The sequence below is a fragment of the Pelophylax lessonae genome, assembly GCF_965119305.1.
Source record: "Pelophylax lessonae genome assembly, chromosome: 2".
NCBI classification, from domain to species: domain Eukaryota; kingdom Metazoa; phylum Chordata; class Amphibia; order Anura; family Ranidae; genus Pelophylax; species Pelophylax lessonae.
The window spans coordinates 133,390,984-133,412,774 of NC_138769.1; the positions used below are offsets into that span (position 1 = coordinate 133,390,984).

The 21,791-nt window shown below is 43.4% G+C and overlaps 1 protein-coding gene across 1 annotated transcript in view; it reads right to left on the minus strand.

Moving 5' to 3' along the window:
- Positions 1-21,791, minus strand: part of LOC309546038 (myeloperoxidase-like) — a 165,557-nt gene that overhangs the window by 23,378 nt on the left and 120,388 nt on the right. Inside the window, exons 9-10 of the mRNA XM_082245517.1 lie at positions 16,388-16,640; positions 12,839-12,947 (exon numbers count right to left, since the gene is read on the minus strand). Coding sequence (XP_082101643.1) covers positions 12,839-12,947; positions 16,388-16,640 — 362 coding nt within the window. The remainder of the gene's footprint in view (positions 1-12,838; positions 12,948-16,387; positions 16,641-21,791) is intronic.

The following is a 21,791-nucleotide window of genomic DNA, read 5'->3' on the forward strand; positions in this document are numbered from 1 at the left end:
TGACATAAAATATTGCAACAATCGCCGTTTTATTCTCTATGGTCTCTGCTAAAAAAAAATATATAATGTTTGGGGGTGCTAAGTACAAAATAGTTTTCTAGCAAAAAATACTGATTTCAACTTGTAAACAACAAATGTCCGAAAAAGACTTAGGCTCAAAGGGGTTAAGGACGTGGCAGACTGCTTCGTGGCACGTTCCTTAAAGCGGAGTTCCTGGCCTCGGAAATGTTTTTTTAGAAAAAAATAGGGCTAGTGCATTCCACAATGGATAGCCTCTGAACTGTCCCAGGTCACACTTACCTTTTAGAAGAAATACTTACCTTGAAAATTTCTTGTCCAGCGCTGCCATCTCATGTGTGGGCAGCTGAAGCCAGGGTGTCCTCTTCGGTGTCCTCTTCCGTGTCTTCTTCGTTCCAGAATGCCCTGCACCGTCACCTCTCGTCACTTCCGGGGCAGGCGCGTCATCCCTGCACAGCTTTTGGGCATGCCCAGAAGCTGTTTAGCAGGGAATGACGCGCATGCACCGGAACTGACGAGTGGGGCCGGTGCAGGCGCATTGACTCCTGGGAGCGATGACATTCAGCTCCCAGGAGTCATCGCAAGCAGGAAGTGATGGCGCGGGCCGTGGCTGCAGAGGGAGGAAGTAGAAGGAAGGTAAGTATACTTTCTTCAAAAATAAAGTAAGTAAACAAAAAAAAAAAATAAAATCGGGACTATCCATTTATTTTTCAGGTTAATGTCAGCAAGCGGATGGCCCAAAGTCATTTTTTAGGCCGGAACTCCGCTTTAACAACCAGCTATTCTTCATACAGAATTCTAATCGATTGATCATTTTTTGACTGATCCGAATTCGAAAAGTTCAGATAATTTGGAATTAGTTAGAAAACTAATAAAAGAAACAAAATCCATCCGACGGACAATTGCGCAGTCGTTCAACGCTGTACCCAAATTAAATGTATCTCAAAATAATCAAAAATACATCCGAATTTACAGATCGAAACGAATTGCGCATGTCTAGAAAATCATACACAGAGATCAGGAACCAAAGGATCCACCAGAAGGGATACTTTAGGCTAACACCTCCGTTCAATAGATGACATGATGTATCGTGTAAAAAACAAGTAACAAATACTGTACTCCATAGTGTGAAACCGCTTAATGACTTAATTAAATTAAGAGAAAGGTACTCACATTTTTAGTGAACCCAGACCAGGGATTCTTGCCTGGATAAGATTTATTTATGATGGCTTGATGGTATGGAAAGGGAGTGTGAACTCTTTACTTGGCTTACAGCATATGAAGTACCCTAATGATAATTCCCTAGGTATAACATGATCATATGAAGTAAACTCTAAGGAAATCAGTTTTTGTAGACCTCATTTTTTTTTTTTTTAATGGAAGGTCTCTTGTGTAGTAAAACATTTTTTAAAAACATTTGCCACTATCCATCCTAGTTACGGGGCATACCAAAAGGGCAATTTGTGCTCTGATAATACAGATTTTCACACTCAAGCAGATGTATTGAAAAAAAGGTTTCTAGCTAAGGGTCATGAAGAGAAAGAATTAGGTAATAACACCACCTGTATGTTAGAATATAATTGGTAAACCTTATTACAGCCTAAATTGGACAAACTGTGATAAGAAATATAAGTGGACATTTTTTCACCACATTCTCTGGCCAATATTATATGGTAAAACAGTTATTGAAGAAACACTGTAATATTTTAAAGGATAAGTTAAACTTTGGTATCATGTTACATGTTACACCCATATTCAGGGTATACCATGTAACATGTTACAGATGCATCGACCCCTGTATCCCTCCATCCCCGATCTTCCCCTGCTACCTGTAACAATCTAAAAATCACTCTGTCCACCCGGCCATTCATTCATTCATGTCATTCATTCACAGTGTTCCGTGAATATTAAAACTACAAGCACTGACAGCTGTTGAGCTCTCTAGTAGTTCATTGAGTCTTCCTGTCAGAATTTAACTGCCTGCCAATATTGGAGGTATGGGCAGACAGTCTGCAGGACCCTGGCACAGCTACTTGCAGTGGGGGCACTCAGCAGGAGGGAGGGGCCAGGATCACCGGTGTGGGACCTGAGAAGAGGAGGATTGGGCTACAGGGGGAGAGACTCCCACACATAGCCAGTCTTTATGGAAGATAGTGATGTGATCTTCTTTGACCTTGCCCTGGAAGATCTCTTGGTAGACTGGTGAGGAGAGTCAGTCGGGTAGACTGGTAGAGAAGCAGCCAGGTGGGCTGGCATTTCCTGCAGTTGGTAGAGATGGGCTCAGTGTCTACAAGGGAGTTGGAGGTACTCCAGGATGCAGTTCACAACATTTTTGTGCTACTTTAAAAGGGACTGAGAATTTCTATCCTGTAAGGAGCTGTTGCATCTTTCCACTTAAAAGACTGTCACTGCTCATCAGTGAAGAAACAGAGTTGAATCTTTACATAGGGAGGAAGTTGTCCCTGAGTTTGTTGCTACTGATGTAGCACCCTCTTAGGTAGGTCCTAGGAGAGAGTGTATTGTTTTTGGGTCTTTCTGCTTACCAGAGAGATTGCCAGATAAATGTATATTGCTCTCTGCCTACCAGAGAGCAGGATCCATTGGCAGGGTCTGCTCATGGTGCTCAGGTGCAGCTCAGCTTGTCTCAAATGTTTCACACTGGTCCAATAGGGAGGCATATTGGACATTGGGAGGAAACCTGACAAGGGAGGGCACAGGCATTGTTACAACCCTGGTGATTGGCAGAAGAAAGTGCCTCGTTGCATGCTGGAATACTGTATAAATGCCAAGGGCACATGTGCTCGGGGTCTTCGGCTGGGGAGCGGGGTACTGGAGGGAGGGGGCGGCTGCCCCTCCTCTGTAGAAGCTGCCATGCGGCCTCAGGTAGTTAAACTGAGGGCCTGAATGTAAGAGAGGAGCTGAACCCAGATGTCCTGCAGAGCTGACTGGAAGGGGGATCTGATTCTGCCTACAGTGATTACAGATCTGTGTCATGGGGCCTGTCATGTTCGGGCCATCCCTTTAGTGCAAGAGTCAGTGAATGGGTGTCACTGAAGAGGACGCTTGAGAGTGTCCTGAAGAAGTAGTTGCTTCAAGTCTGCTGCTAGAGAAATCAAGAGGACTTAATTCTTCCATATAAGTGGCAGTATGGTTAAAGCAGTGTGTCTGCTTCCACAAATAACCTGGTGAGGCCAAGTGAGAGTTGTCCTTTTCTATTGTAAATAGTTCAGTTGGAGTATCCCACTATTCAGTTCTCCAATCCAAGTTCCACAATAAATACAAAACCAAATACCCTGGACTTTTCTTTTGAGTAACAAGCAAACGGGAGTAAGGATGGATGTGTGAAAAATCCCCTAGTGACTGTCTGCAGGTAATCAGAGGGAGACCCAAGAAGTCAACACACAGCAAGCCATAAGGGGACAGTGCAACACTAAGTTGGTTATCCCATAATTCCTATTCCGAATACAAGTAATTACCCCTAAAAAAAGATCAAAACAAAGCTCAAAGACTGTTCTTTGTCTTTGAATAGAAGCTGAAAGTGCTGTTTTCCTGGCTGTGTAGGAGTGGGGAACCCTGTCATCTGCGACCCCTATGGGGTAGTGCTACATTTAACCACTTTACCACCAGAGGATTTTGCTGTCTTACGTCCAGGCCACTTTTTGCGATTCGGCACTGTGCAAATTTAACTGACAATTGCGCGGTCATGCAACGCCGTACCCAAACGAAATTTACGTCCTTCTTTTCCCCACAAACAGAGCTTTCTTTTGGTGGTATTTGATCACCTCTGCGCTTTTTATTTTTTGTGATATTAATAAAAAAATGCCAAAATTTTGAAAAAAATAACAATATTTTTCTACTTTGACAGTTAAAAAATATCCAATATATTAAATTTTTGTCATATATTTAGGCCAAAATGTATTTAGCTACATGTCTTTGACAAAAAAATTCTCAATGAGCGTATTTTTAACCACTTTATGACCGGAAGGTTTTACCCCATTCCTGACCAGGCCATATTTTGCGATTCGGCACTGCATTATTTTAACGGAAAATTGCGCAGTCGTTCAATGCTGTACCCAAATTAAATGTATGTTCTTTTTTTCCCCACAAATAGAGCTTTCTTTTGGTGGTATTTGATCACCTGTGCGATTTTTACTTTTTGCGCTATAAACAAAAGAAGAGCGACAATTTTGAAAAAACAACAATATTTTTCAAATTTTTTATATGAAATCCCCCCCCCCCCCCCAAAAAAAAATGTAAAAATCTAAATTTTTTATCATTTTAGGCCAATTTGTTTTCTGCTACATATTTTTGGTAAAAAAAAAATCGCAATAAGCATATTTTGATTGGTTTACGCAAAAGTTATTGCGTTTACTAACTAAGGGAAAGATTTCTGTCATTTTTGGTGTTTTTTTTTAAACGAGTAATGGCAGCGAACTGCGACATTGCGGCGGACAGATTGGACCCTTGACTGACATTTTTGACACTTTTGGGGGTACCAGTGACATTACTACAGTAATCAGTGCTATACATATGCACTGCTGCTGTAAAAATGACACTGGCAGGGAAGGGGTTGATTTTTATTGAAGAGGGAGGGGTTAATGTATGCCTGGTGCTTACTAACGTGTGTGGGGGGAGGTGACTGAGTGACACAGGGACAGATCGCAGGTTCAGCTATGCTGAACCCTGCAATATGACCCTGCCTGTCACTTAGGAGATCCGCCTGCTTTGTTTACACAAGTGGGCGGATTTCCACACTAGATCCCCGACGATCGGGGAAGAGCAGCGGTGATCACCGCCATTCCTCCCCATGCCCGACTCCAGCTGTAACTGAATACAGCGGGAGCGAGCCTCCAGCGGGGCGCGCGCGCGCCGCCGAGAGAGGGGAATGTCTGGTGACGTAGGTCTACGTCGCCAGACGATCACGAGCCACTTTGCTGCAGTATAGTCAACGTGACTGGTCGGCAAGTGGTTAAGAAAGAGCAATAAAGTATTAGATGCTGAATTGTCAAAAAATCCTTCAATTATTTTTAGGAAGGCGTATTTAGAAATCCAATAGTCCCAAATATGGTTGAACAATCTAAATGGATGGTTGTGGGCCGTCCTTAACACGGGGCAAAAGGGGCATCTGCCCTGGGTCCAGTTATTGCTGTAGAAAATAAGGTAGCTGCCCCATTAACCCCACCAGTGTTGCTATATATCTGACATTCTTATCTTCTACCTGGCTGTCGCAGAGGCGACGCTTCAGTCCCCCCTCCTGACTCTGCCAGCATTAGTAATTGGTTGCCAGGGCTGCCTGGCATCTAGCAACCAACCCTGTGGTTAGTCCAACACTGCCCCCCCCCCCCCCCAGACATTCGGAGAGAACAGAACTTTCTGGCTGCTGTCACACCTCCCAGGTCCCTCCTGCAACTGTCAGTATTAATGCTTGGTTACTAGGACTGATGCTTTGCCTGATTACTCCCAGTGTTGAGTGGAGGAGAACAAAACTTCCTCCTGAAGACCTGACTGCTGCGAGTGCCCTGCCTCCCTGCTTCACCTGTAGCTGAGGGCTCAGTGAACTCAAGGAATGTTAAGAACTTCTGGTGGCATTGATTTAATGTTAGAGAAGGAGCAGTTCTGGGACTCCTGATACAAGAAGAGGGATGATTCTAGGGAGAGGAACCTGATGTAAGGGGGGGGAAGGGGGTCTGAGGACCCTGAAGTAATCACAGGGAAACTCTGGGGACCCTGATGTAAGGGAGGGGGTGGGGGGTGGGGGTGAGGACCTTGATTTAAGCATGGAGAAACTCTGGGGACCCTGATGTTAAACGAGGGGGCTCTAGGGACCCTGATGCAAGAAGGGGGGATCTGGGGACCCTGATGTAAAAGAGGGGGCTCTGGGAACCCTGATGTAAGAAGGAGGGGCTCTGGGGACCCTGATGTAAAAAGGGTGGTCTGGGGACTCTAATGTAAGAAGGGGGCTTTGGGAACCCTGAAATAAAGAAGGTGCCTTTGGTGACTTTAATATAAGGAGGGGATAACTCTGGGGACCCTGATGTAAGATGGAGGGCTCTGGGAACCCTAATGTAATAAGGGGGGCTCAGAGGACCTTGATGTAAGAAGAGGGGCTTTGGGGACCCTGAAGTAAGGAAGATGCCTCTGGTGACCTTAATATAAGGAGGGGATAACGCTGGGGATCCTGATGTAAGGAGGAGGGCTCTGGAGACCCTATGGAAGGAGGGGGTTCCTCATATGCTGTAACCTCTGGCAACCAATCACAATCGCTGCCTGATCTGCTGCAGTAAACTGATTTTGAATCTGGCTGCTATATATTGAATGCCTCAGAGTAGGTGGAGAGTGAAATTAGTTGGTGGGGGGTGGGGGGGCAGAAGGGGCCCAAGAAGATATTTGCCCAGAGTCCAATCAATATTAAAGACGGCCCTGAGTATGTTTAGTATGTTAGGTATTTTTATTAGATTTGGGATACGCAGTATTTTCTGAAACCTGCTGGAAAGATGGAAATGTCATCTTCACCTAGGGGCAGGATTAACCTTCCTAGCGGTATTCCCGAGTGTGACTCGGGGTAAGATTTTAGTGCCAAAAGCGGTAACCCCGAGTCACACTCGGGGTAGCGCTAAGAAGATCGCTGGATGCTGGAGGAGGTTTTACTTACCTTTTCTCCGGGATCCAGCGATGTCTGCGAGCGGTGTGCGGCGGCGGAGCTTCCTCCCGATCGTCTGCGAGCCCCGGCTTCCGTCTCCGGCGACGTGACGTCCGCCGGGGGGTGGAACCGGCGGCAAATTCGAATGTAAAATGCACCAAACACACTGATATCGTTCAAAATAAAATAAAATCACATTACATTGCCCCCCAGTGCCCTTTCCTGCAGTTTTACTGTACTTTTTATGTAAATATATGTATATATATATATATATACAGTATATATATATATATATATACGTATATATATACACATATACATATATATATATATATACACACACATATTATATATATATATATATATATATATATATATATACATATATATGTATATATGTATATATATATATATATATATATATATATATATATATATATATATATATATATATATATATATATATATATATATATATATGTGTATGTATGTATGTATATATATATATATATATATATATATATATATATATATACACACGTAATTCTTGTGAATGAGCAGCCCAAACCAACTGTATACATTATATATATATATATATATATATATATATATATATATATATATATATATATATATATATATATAATATATGTATACATAATATATGTATACATACATATATATATATATAATATGTATAATAAATGTATACAGTTGGTTTGGGCTGCTCATTCACAAGAATTACATGCTTTCAGCACCTAAAATAATGGTACCGCTTTCAGCACCTAAAATCCAAAAGAATCATACCGCCAGGGAGGTTAAGGAAAATATTTTTCCTCCCTAGGTTTTTTTTTTAAACTGCTGCTAACATTTGAGGGGATGTTGTTTGATGTAATAAATTGATCTTTCTTTTTTACTGCATAAGACAGATTACAGTACGTAAGAAGCTGACAAGCAACATTATCATAATATCACAAATCCGATAGATGGCTGTGAGAAACTGTTTAGTACTGATATTTTTTACACTGAAAGTAAGGGTACACTCACAATGGATCATTTGTACTGAACCATGCCTCAAATTGATTCTCCTCCCTCCCCACTCCCCTGATTTAAGTGTTCCTGGGCACACTTACAAGCTAACCCTGCTTTAATAAATAGACTTCTACTGAGACTCGCACTAACACTGAAGCAAACTGTTATGGAACACAAGTGAACCATGCCCGAAACTATCTCTTGCAAGTGGTCCCAGATGTAATATGCATAAGCAATCCCAGGCTCTATTCCAAGCACTCACACTACGCAAAGGAACCAGCCCAAAGGAGTGAACGGCACATCAGGATCGGTTCAAAGTGCCAGTGAGAGTGCACCTTTATAAGAGACAGCAATGAACCTGCTGTGAGCTCCCCTGGGAATAGCAAAATTACAAGAATTCTTAGTTCACCAGGTGAGCGGGGTGGACTGGTACACTATCGCAATGTCTGAATGAAAGATTGCTGACAAACATTCAACAAAAAAGTAGAATCGGTTTATCCTGGTGCCAAAATGTTGGCACTACAAGGCTTTTGATGCAGAATGTGCTAGTGCCATTTTATATAGACTCCTAGTGAAAGATAGGGTTATGAAAAGGGGTTAAATGTTGCTAGAACTTAGTTTAGGTAGAGATTCTTAAACTTTACTATACTGACCCAAAGAGACGCCAAGAGAAATATTCCTAAAATGCCAGCAATGCCAAACAAGGACAATAATAATGACAGTATAATTCATTTTGGATACTCTTTGCCATGTCTGTAAAATTACACAAGAGAAATAAAATATTTGTTACCATTTTTTTACATTTTTAACTAGCACCAGGGTTTCTTCTAGTGATCGACCGATTATTGGCAACACCGATATATCGGGGGCCGATATGCACTTTCCCCGATATATCGGAATCGGCCTTTTGATTTACTGATATTGCCGATATTTCGGGAAAGTGCTGTACCGGAGTGATGCCTGCAGCTAGAGGCATCACCCCGGTACCGGTGTCCATAGCCGATGGTCGGCTGTCTTGTAATGACAACTGATGTGGCTGAGAAGCCGCTCAGCTGTCATTCCAAGGAGCGGGAGGGGATGTCCCCCCTCCTACCGCCTTACGCGGCTCGCCGGGGTCTCCTCTCCCACCGGGAGACCCGGTAATCCTACCTTCACCGCCGCCGTCTGACCGGGTCTCCATTTCTTTGAATTTGGCGCCGCTGAGTACCCGGAAGTGATGTCATGATATGACATCACTTCCGGGTACTGGCGGCGCCGAATTAAAAAAACGTACAGCATTCAAAACAGCCAAACTTGGCATTTTGAATGCTTTGAAGTGCAGAGGAGGGGGTTGTGGTCTTTTAGACCCCCAGATCCCTCCACAAGAGTACCTGTAGACATTAAAAAAAATAAATGCATTTTTTTTTAATGTCCGAAAATATCGGCCAATATCGGCCGATACCGATATTCAATGACCAAAATATCGGTATCAGTATCGGCGGTAAAAAAAACGATATCGGTCGATCAATAGTTTCTTCACCTCACAACCTAAAAATTCCATTTGCCCCTACATTGCATGAGCTAGAGTCCCTCTTTATCTGTCTGTGCTGTCAATCAAAATATTAAAATAGCTTGTAGCTTGGGGGACACAGTCCTGCTTTATATCACCTGATATCCGTGATGTTTCTCTGGACACTGGACTTTGTGTAATGCCCAGAAGTGGTCTGGCAGTGTGCCACACTGGGATCACAGAAACCTTGGTCTCTGTATGTCTTGAGTGCAGAGCCCTGACATCGGCTCTCACATCCTGGGCCTGTTTTGGGAAGTGCTGGGCCTTTCTGTTTGAGGTGCTCCAGGTCAGGGAGGCTCCATGTGACTACCTGTTACCCTGCCAAGACACAATGCACTATGGACCATTGCTGCTAAGGTCACCACCATGGCCACATCATCTGCAGATCAACACCAGGGCTCTCTAGACATTGTAGAGGAGGAGGATATCACCCACCAGGGCTCCCCCATGGACCACGGGGGTTGAGCATTCCCCCAGTGGCAACAGGTTGGAGCTCTGTCAAGAGCTTGAATCTGTACCATCCATGGAGGTGATTGAGGCATTGCCACCTACAACAGCACACTCAGAGGAAGGAAGTGGTTCTCTAGGACCATCTGAGGTACAACCACCTGCCCTACCTGCTGAGGAACTGCTACAGTCAGAGGTCCTTTGTGAGGAGCTCAAGGAGTGGCCTGGGGCTTTGTGGGACACCCCTAAAGGTACTGCCATGGCAGAGGACCTGGAAGGATCTGTGGCTCATGTCGCTTCACTTGTAAGAACTTCACCAGCCCCTCTTCTTGTTTTGCCTTAGAGGGGTGCTATCACAAGGTCCCCAACCCCTGGGAGACCCTGGGAAGGCGGAGGAGACCAGCAGTGCCCCAGAAAACCCCCAGCGCCCATTTCCCTACCTTTCCCCAGGACAGGGGCAGAGCCGCCACCTCACGGAATTGTCATGGCTCCAGCATCAGATGATTAGAGACATTAGGGAACTCTTAGGACTGGAGTTCCCTTTATGTCCTGGAAGCTTTGTTTCATACCTTAGAGGCACAGTGGCAGCAGTGGTACGAGACTGCTTTCTGGGACCATTTACATGTGCCCAAACACCATCAGGTGCTTGTGGAAGGGACAGATACCTGTACACAGAGTATATTGGGAGTGGAACTATAGACGTCATATTTAAATGGAGAAGGTGGTGGTACCCTGACCCAATTCTGAGGAAATCCATTATTATGTAGTTAGGCAGGTCCTGAATACCGAGGAGTGGAGAAAGTACCCAGACTCGAAATACTACATCTAGTTTGCTCTGTAAAATACTTTGATTCTGTTGTTTGTTTTATCAGCATATACTTTCATTACTGCATATTTTGTATGTGATTTGTTCCTATAGAGGTAAAGCCACACAAAAAGCAGGTACAAGTCGCGGAGGAGTGCACAACAGCAGTGAGCAACAGGATGAAGCCTTATGGCGGACTGTGTGGGGAAGCCAGTGGAGTGGTAGGAAGCTGATGGGGAGTAGGGAAATCAGCAGCTGTGGCTGCGCCATAGGCAACAGTGCTTTCCTAGGTGGCTGCTTAGTTTGCCTAGTGGTAGCACTGGGCCTGCATCTGCCCCTACCCTGCATATGCTGGAGTTCCCCTGTAAATGACTGTGCTGTCAATTATATTTGTTTGTTTGTTTGTTTGTTTCATAAGTTGTGAGAGAGTGGTGGTGTTGTGGATGGGAATTTTTATTACATTTTTTATTCCATATGTAGCACCCTACAGGTAGGTGCTAGGTAAAGTATAGTGGGCCTTGGCTGCCTTACAGCAGTTCCATGATTTCAGCTGACTGTCATGTCTCCCAGTGTGTCTGCTGAGAGGGGAGTCTCCCCACTGGCTCCATGAGAGGATTCTCATTGGACAGTGGAGGAAACCCAATCAGAGACACACTCAGGCCTGTATCTACCCCAAAAGGCAGATTCTGCCACAGAGGATTCTGGGAGTGGGTATAAGTTCTGAAGGAACGCATGACGCAGCATCTTTGGCGGGAAGCGGAGTCCCAGGAGGGAGAGTGCGGCTGTCTCGGGTGTTGGCCTGGGAGTCCAGGGAGTGTGGAGCTGAGCTGCAGAGGGGATCCGGTGTGCCGAGAACCAGTGGAGAGAGAGGGGGGTCCAGTTCCAGGAAAGCCTACAAAGGTCGTGAGTATTATGGACTGTCCCTGGGGGTCTGCCTAGTGTCAGAGGGGACCACTCCGGAGAAGGTTCTAGGGATCCAGGAGTCAGCTAACTTTTAAAGGGGGTGCCTGGTCAGAGGACCCTGAAGTATTAGAGGGGGTACCTAATCAGAGGACCCTGAAGTATTAGAGGGGGTACATGCAGTTTGGGCCCTGAAGAGTCAGTGTACAGAGTGAAGTGTACAAAGTTGAGAGTTGCAGCAGCACAAGTAGTGACAAGGAGCTACCTCAGCCAGTGAAGGTAGAGGGAGCTGTTCAGTGACTTTTGAGCTACACCAAGTATCAGGAGTCAAGTGTTCTACAGTCCTGAAGCTTCTGAGCTAACAATCCAAGTTAAAGTCGAGGTTCCAGCACTAATTTAGTCAAGCAGCATTTGAAGCATCAGGAAGCACTGGTCGGCATTCAGCTGGCACAAAGACAGCGTTAGTGAGCATTTTTTGTACAAAGTCCCAGTTAAAACGGAGTTGCACCCTGGGAAAGCTTTTTTTTAATAAAAATACCCCCGGGACAGTCAGGGCTAGTACATTCCACAATGGCTAGCCTCTGATCTGTCCCGGGTTGCACTTACCTTTTAGAAGAAATACTTACCTTGAAAAAGTATTGTCCAGCGCTGCCATCTCAGGTGTGGGCAGCTTGAAGCCAGCGCGATCCTCTTCTGTGTCCTCTTCCATCTTCTTCGGTCCCACGATGCACTGCACCGGCCCCGCCATCACTTCCGATGCCGTAGCGTCATCCCTGCACAGCTTCTGGGCATTCCCAAAAGCTGTTTAGCAATGTATGACGGCGCATGCACCGGAACTGACATCGGGGCCGGTGCAGGCGCATTGATTCCTGTGAGCGATGACGTTCAGCTCCCAGGAATCATTGCAAGCCAGGAAGTGACGAATCGCCGTGGCCGCCGAGGGGAGGAAGAGGAAGTAAGGTAAGTATATTTTCTTCTAAACCAGGTAAGTAAAAAAAAAAAAAATTGCGATTATACATTTGTTTTTCAGGTGACCCCGGGCATGAAGATGGAGGTAAGTTTAATGGGTGGAACTCCGCTTTAAGCCTAGAAGAGCCAGAGGAGTATCCCACTCATTCCCTTCTCCCATCCCCTAAATACAATAAAATAAAACAAACCAAAGATGCCGGAATGGTCATTGTCTCAGTTCTCACACCTGGGTTCACAACTTAAATGTGTTGGAAGTGTTACCGGTACTGATGGCAGACCCACCTCAGGCCCCAGGCCTGGAAATATTGCTACACATAGAAAAAAATTAATACAAATACGGTAATGTGTTCCTTATTAAAGAGATGTTTTGATCATATTGTTTCAGAACAAATAGTTTATCTTCATACTTGGTTTTATGTTACCTGGCAGGCCAGTATCTCTCTGTATATTGGCTTCTGTTGGATTGAGATCAGTAGGGCTATCCAATATAAACAGTCGGTCCCTCAACTCATCATCCACAATCTGATTTTGTTTGTTCAGTTTGGCAGAATTAGCCATCATACCCTGAATGAAGGGGTCAATTCCACCTACAAGAAGAATTATATTCTGTATCAGTTTTCTGCAAAATGCTACTTTAATTTTATTAATTGCATATAGCTCTCTTCAAATTGTTCCTCAACCAATGGGATATTTACCCCCAAGGAAACTTTGAAGGATTCAAGGGAGGACAACTTCTTCAGGTAAATTTATCATAGCGGTTTCAACAAATAAGAAATCATACAGTATATAAAATCAATATTGAATTGGTGGAAAACATTTATATGCAGTTTGTGGCTCTGGATGTCTAAGTTCTTAAAAGAAAAGTTCACCTTTTTTAACCATTTCAATACAGGGCACTTTCACCCCCTTCCTGCCCAGGCCAATTTTTAGTTTTTAGCTCTGTTGCATTTTGAATGACAATTGTGCGGTCATGCAACACTGTACCTAAATTAAATTTATGTCATTTTTCCCCCACAAAATAGAGCTTTCATTTGGTAGTATTTGATCACCGCAAGTTTTTCTTTTTTGCTACACAAATAAAAAAAGACAGAAAAGTTTGAAAAAAAAAAAAAAGGTTTTTGTCTATGTTATAAAATTTTGTAAATAGATATTTTTCCTGCACTGATGAGGCCGCACTGACAGGCACTGATGAGAAGGCACTGATGGGGTGGCACTGATGGGGTGGCACTGATGATGAGGCACTAATATGCAGCACTGATGGGCACTGATAGGTGGCACTGATATGCAGCACTGATGGGCACTGATAGGTAGCACTGATATGCATCATTGGTGGGCACTGATATGCAGCACTTATGGGCACTGATAAGGGGCACTGATAGTCGGCAATGATAGGCACTGATGGGCACTGATAGGTGGCAATAATGGGCACTGATAGGCAGCACTGATGGGCAATAATGGGCACTGGTGGGCGGCACTGATACATAGCAATGATGGGCACTGGTGGGTGGCACTGATAACTGAGGAGGGCACTGAAAGGGTCCCTGAGCCCTGATTGGCATCCCTGGTGGCCATGGGTGGGCATCCCTGGTGGTCATGGGTGGGCAATCCCTGGTGGCTCTAGTGGCGCCCCCAAGGGTCTGCACCCCCCGTCAGGAAAACCACTGATCGGCTCTCCTCTACTCGTGCCTGTCATGCACGAACTGAGGAAAGCCGATGAACGGCACTTCCTATTTACTAAGTGACCAGCTGTGATTGGACACAGCTGGTCACATGGTAAAGAGCCTACGTCATTAGGCTTCTTACCGGGATCGGAGATGTGGTGTGTCAGAGTGACACAACGCACCACCGATCATCGCTCTGCGCGCCCCCCGGCTGGACATCATATGATGGCCAGTCAGGATAGAGCAACATATTCCCGGCCTTCATTTTGCCATTTGGCTAGCAGGAAGTGGTTAACTTTAAACGCTTCCAGACCCCCCACCGCCGATTTACTGCAGCAGGGTGACCCTCCTGCGCGAAACGACATAGACCTACGTCGGTCGCACGCCTGTAGCTAGGGGGTGAGCGCACCACCACGCTCCCACCGGCGCGCTCCCGCCCCCCACTTGGCAGTGGGGACTCCGATGCCCGCCTGACACCTGTGATGTCTCCCTGCTGAGAGAGAAGAATGGTCAACTGTTGTAAACACAGCTGACCGTTCTTCTATCTGGAATGATCATAGAACTCCTTTGATCCTTCTATATAGGATCACAGGTCTCTGTGATCATTTCACAAGCCACGCCCCCCACAGTTAGAATCACTCCCCTAGGCTCACATTTAACCCATTGATCACCCACAGTGTTAACCCTTCCCTGCCAGTGTCATTATTACAGGAACAGTGCATATTTTTAGCACTGATTACTGTAGTAATGTCACTGGTCCCTCCCAAAAGTGTCAAAAATGGCAGTTAGGGGTGCGATCTGTCCGTCACAATGTTGCAGTCTCGCTAAAAATTGCAGATTGCCGCCATTACCAGTAAAAAAAAAAAAAAAAAAACAATAAAAATGACATAAATCTTTCCTGTAGTTTGTAGACGCGATAACTTTTGCGCAAACCAATCAAAATACGCTTATTGCAATTTTTTTTACCAAAAATATGTAGCAGAAAACAAATTGGCCTAAGATGTTAAAAAATGTTGTTTTTAAATTTTTTTTTTGGAGAATGTTATATAGCAGAAAGTGAAAAGTATTGTTTTTTTTTTTTTCAGAATTGACGCTATTTTTTTGTTTATAACGCAAAAAATAAAAGTCTAAGAGGTGATCAAATACCACCAAAAGAAAGCTATTTATGGGAAAAAAGTATATCAATTTTATTTGGGTACAGCATCGCACGACGGCACAATTGTCCGTTAAAGTAACGCAGTGCCAAATCGCAAAATATGGCCTGGTCATTAAGGGGGAAAATATTCCAGTCCAGAAGTGGTTAAGGTGCACTTTAGTATAGGTGACCCTTTAGGGAGTACATAGTAAAAACTGGCTTCTAAAAAGGGGTAAATACATGAATGTGGACGTTGCACAAACAAGAAGTCTGCTCAAAAAAATCAATAAAAGTTTAAAAAAAATGCCAGACAAAAGTAACTCTACTAGACCACTGAAGCTTTGCTGAGGTGTCTGGCACCAAGCTGTCAGTAGCAGTTCCTTTAAGTCATGTAAGATGCAAGAGGGGCCTCTATGGATTGGACTTGTTTGTCCAGCACATCCCACAGATGTTCAATTGGATCGAAATCTGGAGAATTTGGAGGCCAAGTCAACACCTCCAAGACATCTTATTCAGTTGCTATATGGTCACGTTTTGATGCCTTCTATCAGTACCAGGATTAACTTTTTCAGGAATTTGAGTTACAGTAACTCTTCTATTGAATATAACTACACCCATGACCCTGTCACCAGTTTTTTTCTTTTTTGGGCCACTTTTGGCAGGACATGACTGCTGCAGACCAGAAAGATCCTGCAAGAGCTGCAGTTTTGGAGTTCCTCTAACCCAGTTGTCTAGCCTTTATAACTGGCCCTTGTCAAAAAATTCTTACGCTGGCCCATTTTTCTGCTTTCAACACATCAATTTCAGGAACAACATGTTTACTTGCTGCCTAATATATTCACTTTACTTGTCAGTGGTCATAATGGTATAGCTGATTGGTGTATACTTACCTTACCTACGAGTTTTCCACAGCAGATCCTGGGAAATGCCTAATCTAAAGAGAAGACACACTATCATTGTGAAAGAGTGTCTTTTCATTCGATTTGGGATACGCAGCATTTCCCATAACCTGCTGGCTGGAAGTGGAGGCAGGATTAAGTATTACATTTTTCCTCTACGGGTTTCTTTTTTTAACTTGCTGCTATCATTTTTGGGAGAGGAGCGTTTGATGTATTAAGCAGACGTAGCTTTTTTAGCTCAAGGTCCGTTCTCTTAAGTTGAGAAAAGCTAGTGCATAGTACAGATTACTTAATATACTGACAAACAACATTATCATATTGGGCTAGCTTACCTGTTAGTATTAGCCTCCATGTGGAAAAGAAAAGCCGATGAAAGGGGAGAACAGGGTCTATTTCATGGGGCCGATATCCAGCTCCTAGACGGTGCATAAATGGAAACACCAGGGTGTGTCCTATACGAAAAGCATTACTAAATACATTTGACACTCTTGGGTCTTCGCTCTCATTATAACCTTTATATGTAGTTAGAACATGTGACATCTCACTGCCCATCATTAGGGGAAGCCAATCCTTGTATGTGATTTTCTGTTAATGAGAAAATATATATATAGATTAGATAAATCACATTCTGTACATAAACAAATCAACAGTCAGACAGAGATAGATAGTAAGGATGATCGAACTTTTGAAAAGTTCGGTTCGACCAGAACACCCGAATTTTCCAAAAGTTCGGTTCGGATTTCAGAACCCCATTGAAATCAATGGGACCCGAACTTCGGTAATCAAAAAACACAATTTTTAAGCCCTAAAACCCAATAAATGCCCCTAAAAAGTGCCTAGGGTTCTGGGTCATGCCCCATTAACTATTAATCACACAAAAAAAAGTTCTTAAAAATTGTAATTTTTGATAAAAAAGCCAATTATTGAAAAAAAAAAGAGAGATTTTTTGATTTTTACTTTGGATTTAGTATCTGGGGGGTCTAAAAGATGTGCTTGTGAAGTTTCAGCTCTGTAGCGTGTCCAGAACCATGAAAAAAAAAAAGATAATTTTTCAGTAGAACAGGGATGTGGGTCGGGACCCTCCTTTAACTTTAACACCTATATGATCTTTTTTTCATGGTTCTGGACATGCTACAGAGCTGAAACTTCACAGGTATACCCTTTTAGACCCCCCAGACACAAAATCACACAAAAAAAGTTCTTAAAAATTGTCATTTTTGATAAAAAAGCCAATTATTGAAAAAATTAAAAAAAAAAAAAAAGAGACTTTTAGATTTTTATTCTTTGGATTTCAGATCTGGGGGGTCTAAAAAGTGTACATGTGAAGTTTCAGCTCTGTAGCATGTCCAGAACTATAAAAAAAAAGATCGTTTGTATTAGAAAACTTTCTGACAGGGGGTTTGCTTCGCTGCTGTAACACCTTGCCGGTTTAATAGAAGGCATTTTTTGAGTTCTTTGCAGTCAGGAAAAACATCTGAACTTGTGTATAGTGGTACTGTGCACAAGTTCAGATGTTTTGCCTGCCTCCAAAACCCCCCAAAAAATGCCAGCAAAAACACACCTGGGCATTTTTTTTTTGACGCTAGCGTTTTTTTGGCATTTTTTTGGGTTCTTTTGAGGCAGGCAAAACATCTGAACATGTGTATAGGGGGTATATATACACATATATGTCTGAATATATACCCTTAGACATATATAGGTGTGATAGTAGCAGAAATATATTACTGTAAATGATTTCATTAGCGTAAGCATTTATTTCTGCTACTATCACACCTATATATGTCTAGGGGTATATATTCAGACATATATGTCTATATATACCCCCTTTACACATGTTCAGATGTCATGTCTGACATCAAACATGTCCTCAAAAAAGCACTGGCAGTGGCAGCCCCTGCAGCATAAAAAATGCTTGGCTGGTGAGAAGCCATATGGGTGTGCCGAAGCTATTCAGAGAAAAGATCATTTCTCTATAGCGGTCACCCTGCTATGGAAGGGTTTTGTCACCCTGCCATAGCAGTCACTGCCAGTTAACCCTACACTACACTACGGTCCCCTTACACTTAACACTTTCCCTACAGAAACTCAATTTTTGAAGCTAACTTAAGTGTAAAGGAGCACTCTAACTACACTAGATATCCCTTTCCTCACACTAAAAATAGCTAAACGACACTTTTAAAGTAAAAATAACAGAACAGCATTCCACTCTCTTCCATGTCCAGTATAACAATGCTAGGAATATGGCGGGGGCGATCTTATATACTGGGGGGCGTATTCACTAATGATTGGTCTAGGGACCCCCTAGTCACTCCAATCACATTCCTAGCATTCTCCTGCCCCCTCAATTGGCTTTTGCTAATGGTTCTGGTCCAATCACGGGCTTTTAAAGCCCATTCCCTGAAGCATTGCATTTTGGGCGGTTCTGGTTGCTGAATTCCGAACATTTTGGGCAAAAAGTTCTAAATTCGGCCGAACCTCAAACACCCAATGTTCGGGCCGAACCGATGGTCGACCCGAACCATTCGATCATCCCTAATAGATAGACCTTTGAAAACGTCATCTGTGACGAAACGTCGTCAGGGCAACGGCGTACTGACGTCATCTGACTGCGACCCACGAGTGCGGACGAGCGGAGCCGTCCGGCCGGCGGAAACTTCCATTGCTCACCCATTCCTGGTCTTTGTAAGTTTTTTTGCTTTTATGGAATAAAATGCTTTTATGGTTTTACGCTATGGGAGCCCTTTCTTTCTTCTTATGGTGGTGATATCCTATATTGCTGAAACTTCTGAGACCCAGTTACCTACACCTCTGGTCGGATCCCCTGGTTATTCGTAAACATACAGGCTTGGATTCAATTTGGGGTCGGTCTTTGGCCACTTGGTTTACCCTACAGGCTTGATACAACTTCATATGTGGTAAGAGGCAACTCTCACAGGTGTGATATTGCTGGCTCCTGAGTGGTACACTGGATTTGTTTAGTACACTTTGGCTAATCTATATCTATCCAGGGTAAGAGGCGAATCCAGCTGGTGGTGGTTCAGCACGATTATCTTTTTTTCAACGTTTTCTTCACTGTGTCATTATTTTTATGTTTGGTAAGAGGCTACTCCAACCGATACACATTTAATCACTTAAGGCGTCAACCCTTAACCTCTCTGGTAGGGGTTATTCACCCTAAGTTCCCCATATTTTTGCATGATTTATTATTTCATTTATTGTGGTGGAGGTCATATCACATCACAATTTCATTTACCCACACCTATGGTGATAGTCACAATTTGTTTGTTGGGTTTTACGCTATTGCGGTACTTTTTTGCTTTTCATGATCCCATGTCCACTGAGTTGATCGATCATAGAAGCTTGGATCTACTGTCAAGGTGACAAGTTTCCACGCAGCGAGACTGCCTTTTCCTTACCTTCATCTGGTAAGCACATACCCTTAAGGGAGCTTGGTCCTGGAATTTATCAATAATATAATTTTGGACTTTTATGGACTTCACATCTCCATCTAATATATTTAGCGCGACTTATATGTATAATATTTATTAGGGTGTGGTCACACTTGAAGTTGCTGCTGTCCCAATTTATTTGTTCCTTTAGCGCGGTTATTATTCCCTTATTCCACATCCCTAATAGATAGATGATAGATAAATAGCTAGGAATAGTTTGTGTTTAGGATATATATAGAACAGGACACTGGGAGTTTGTCCTGGATTGCAAGTACTCAAGGGTTCTCACCCATGAAGGGTGAGGGAATCCAGGGCAATCTGGTCGAAGAAGAGAGGACTGATTTACAGTATTCTCTGGTTTTCCACATTCTAGTTGGTACAGTACGGGTGAAGGCCACTAGGGTTGCTTGAACTGGTAAAAGAAACCCAAGAAAATGTATCTTCTCCACACAGGACGGTGGTGATATATTTAACCCAGATGTGAGAGAGGATAGCATTTGCAGAAAGAACAAGTAGCACAGAGATGGGCATACAATCCAGCTTAGACAGTACCCAAAGTCAAAAGCAAGTTCCTGGCCAGGTTGCAGGGGCTATTCAAAGTGGCAGAAAAAGTTGGTGAGGTAAAATTTAACCACTTTAAGATCAGAAGATTTTACCCCCTTCCTGACCAGGCCCTATTTTGCGATTCGGCACTGCGTTACTTTAACGGACAATTGCACGGTCATGCAACGCTGTACCCAAATGAAATTGATGTCCTTTTTTCCCCCACAAATAGAGATTTCTTTTGGTGGTATTTGATCACCTGCGCAATTTTTATTTTTTTCCGCTATAAACAAAAAAGAGCGACAATTTTGAAAAAAAAAAAACAATATTTTTCACATTCTGCTATATAACATTCCCAAAAAAAAAAAAATGTAAAATCTAAATTTTTTAACATTTCAGGCCAATTAGTTTTTTGGTAAAAGAAAATCACAATTAGCATATTTTGATTGGTTTGCGCAAAAGTTATCGCATTTACTAACTACGGGAAAGATTTATGTCATTTTTATTGTTTTTTTTCTACTAGTAATGGCGGCGATCTGCGTTTTTTTGCGGGACTGTGACATTGCGGCGGACAGATTGGACCCCTGACTGACATTTTTGACACTTTTGGGGGGACCAGTGACATTACTACAGTAATCAGTGCTAACAATATGCACTGCTACTGTAATAATGACACTGGCAGGGAAGGGGTTAACACTGTTGGTGATCAAGAGGTTAAATGTATGCCTCATGCTTACTGACGTGTGGGGGGGTTCTGTGACACAGCCAAAGATCGCAGGTTCAGCTATGCTGAATCCGGGTGATCTCCTCCTGTCTGTCACTGAGAAGATCCGTCTGCTTTGTTTACATAAGAAGGCGGGTCTTCTCACAGTTTCCCAGATGATCGGGGAAGGGAGGCGGCGATCGCCACCTCTCCTCCTCCGGTCCGACTCCCGCTGTGTTTAAACCTAGAGCCTAGATCCTAGATCTACGTCGCTGGACCCAGGGGAGCCTCACTGCCACAGTAGGATTACTGTGAGCAGTCGGCAAGTGGTTAAAGTACACCAACCTGGGAAGCAACAGCCATACCAAACCTACCACACAAATCTGTTAAGAACAGACAGCTGCCCTGGCTGATGCTAGTTCTAAGCCCCCTGTAGGGGCAAACATAGTCCCAGTTTCCACCTCCTTGTCCAAGGTACAAATGCAGCAAGTAAAAGAGTTTTTACAGAAGAATAGTGAGATGTTTTCAGGACTTCCAGATCTTACCAGGGTAAATGAACATGACATTGTTTCTGAACCTAATGTGAAGGTCTGAGTAAAACCCTTTTACATTCCTGAGGAACACAGGAAAGCAGTGTTGGAAGAAATTCAGAAAATGCTTGAAGTCAATGTAATTGAGAAATCACACAGCAAATGGTCAAGCCCAATTGTGTTGGTACTGAATCTCAGTGGAACTTTGCAGTTTTTAAATTACTTCAGAAAACTCAACGAGGTATCGAAGTTAAATGCATATCCAATGCTCAGAGTAGACAAGCTGATAGAGAGTCTGGTACCAGCCACAATAATTACCCCGTTAGACCGCACCAAAGGTTACTGCAGATACCTTTAACTTAGGAAACTAGAGAAAATACTGCATTTTCCACCCCAGAAGGTAATTTCCAATATAAAAGAATGGGGTGTATTCTGCCCAGCTACTTTTCAGAGAGTGATGCAAAAAGACTCTGCACCCCCATCGTAAATACACCTTGGTGTATTTGGAAAA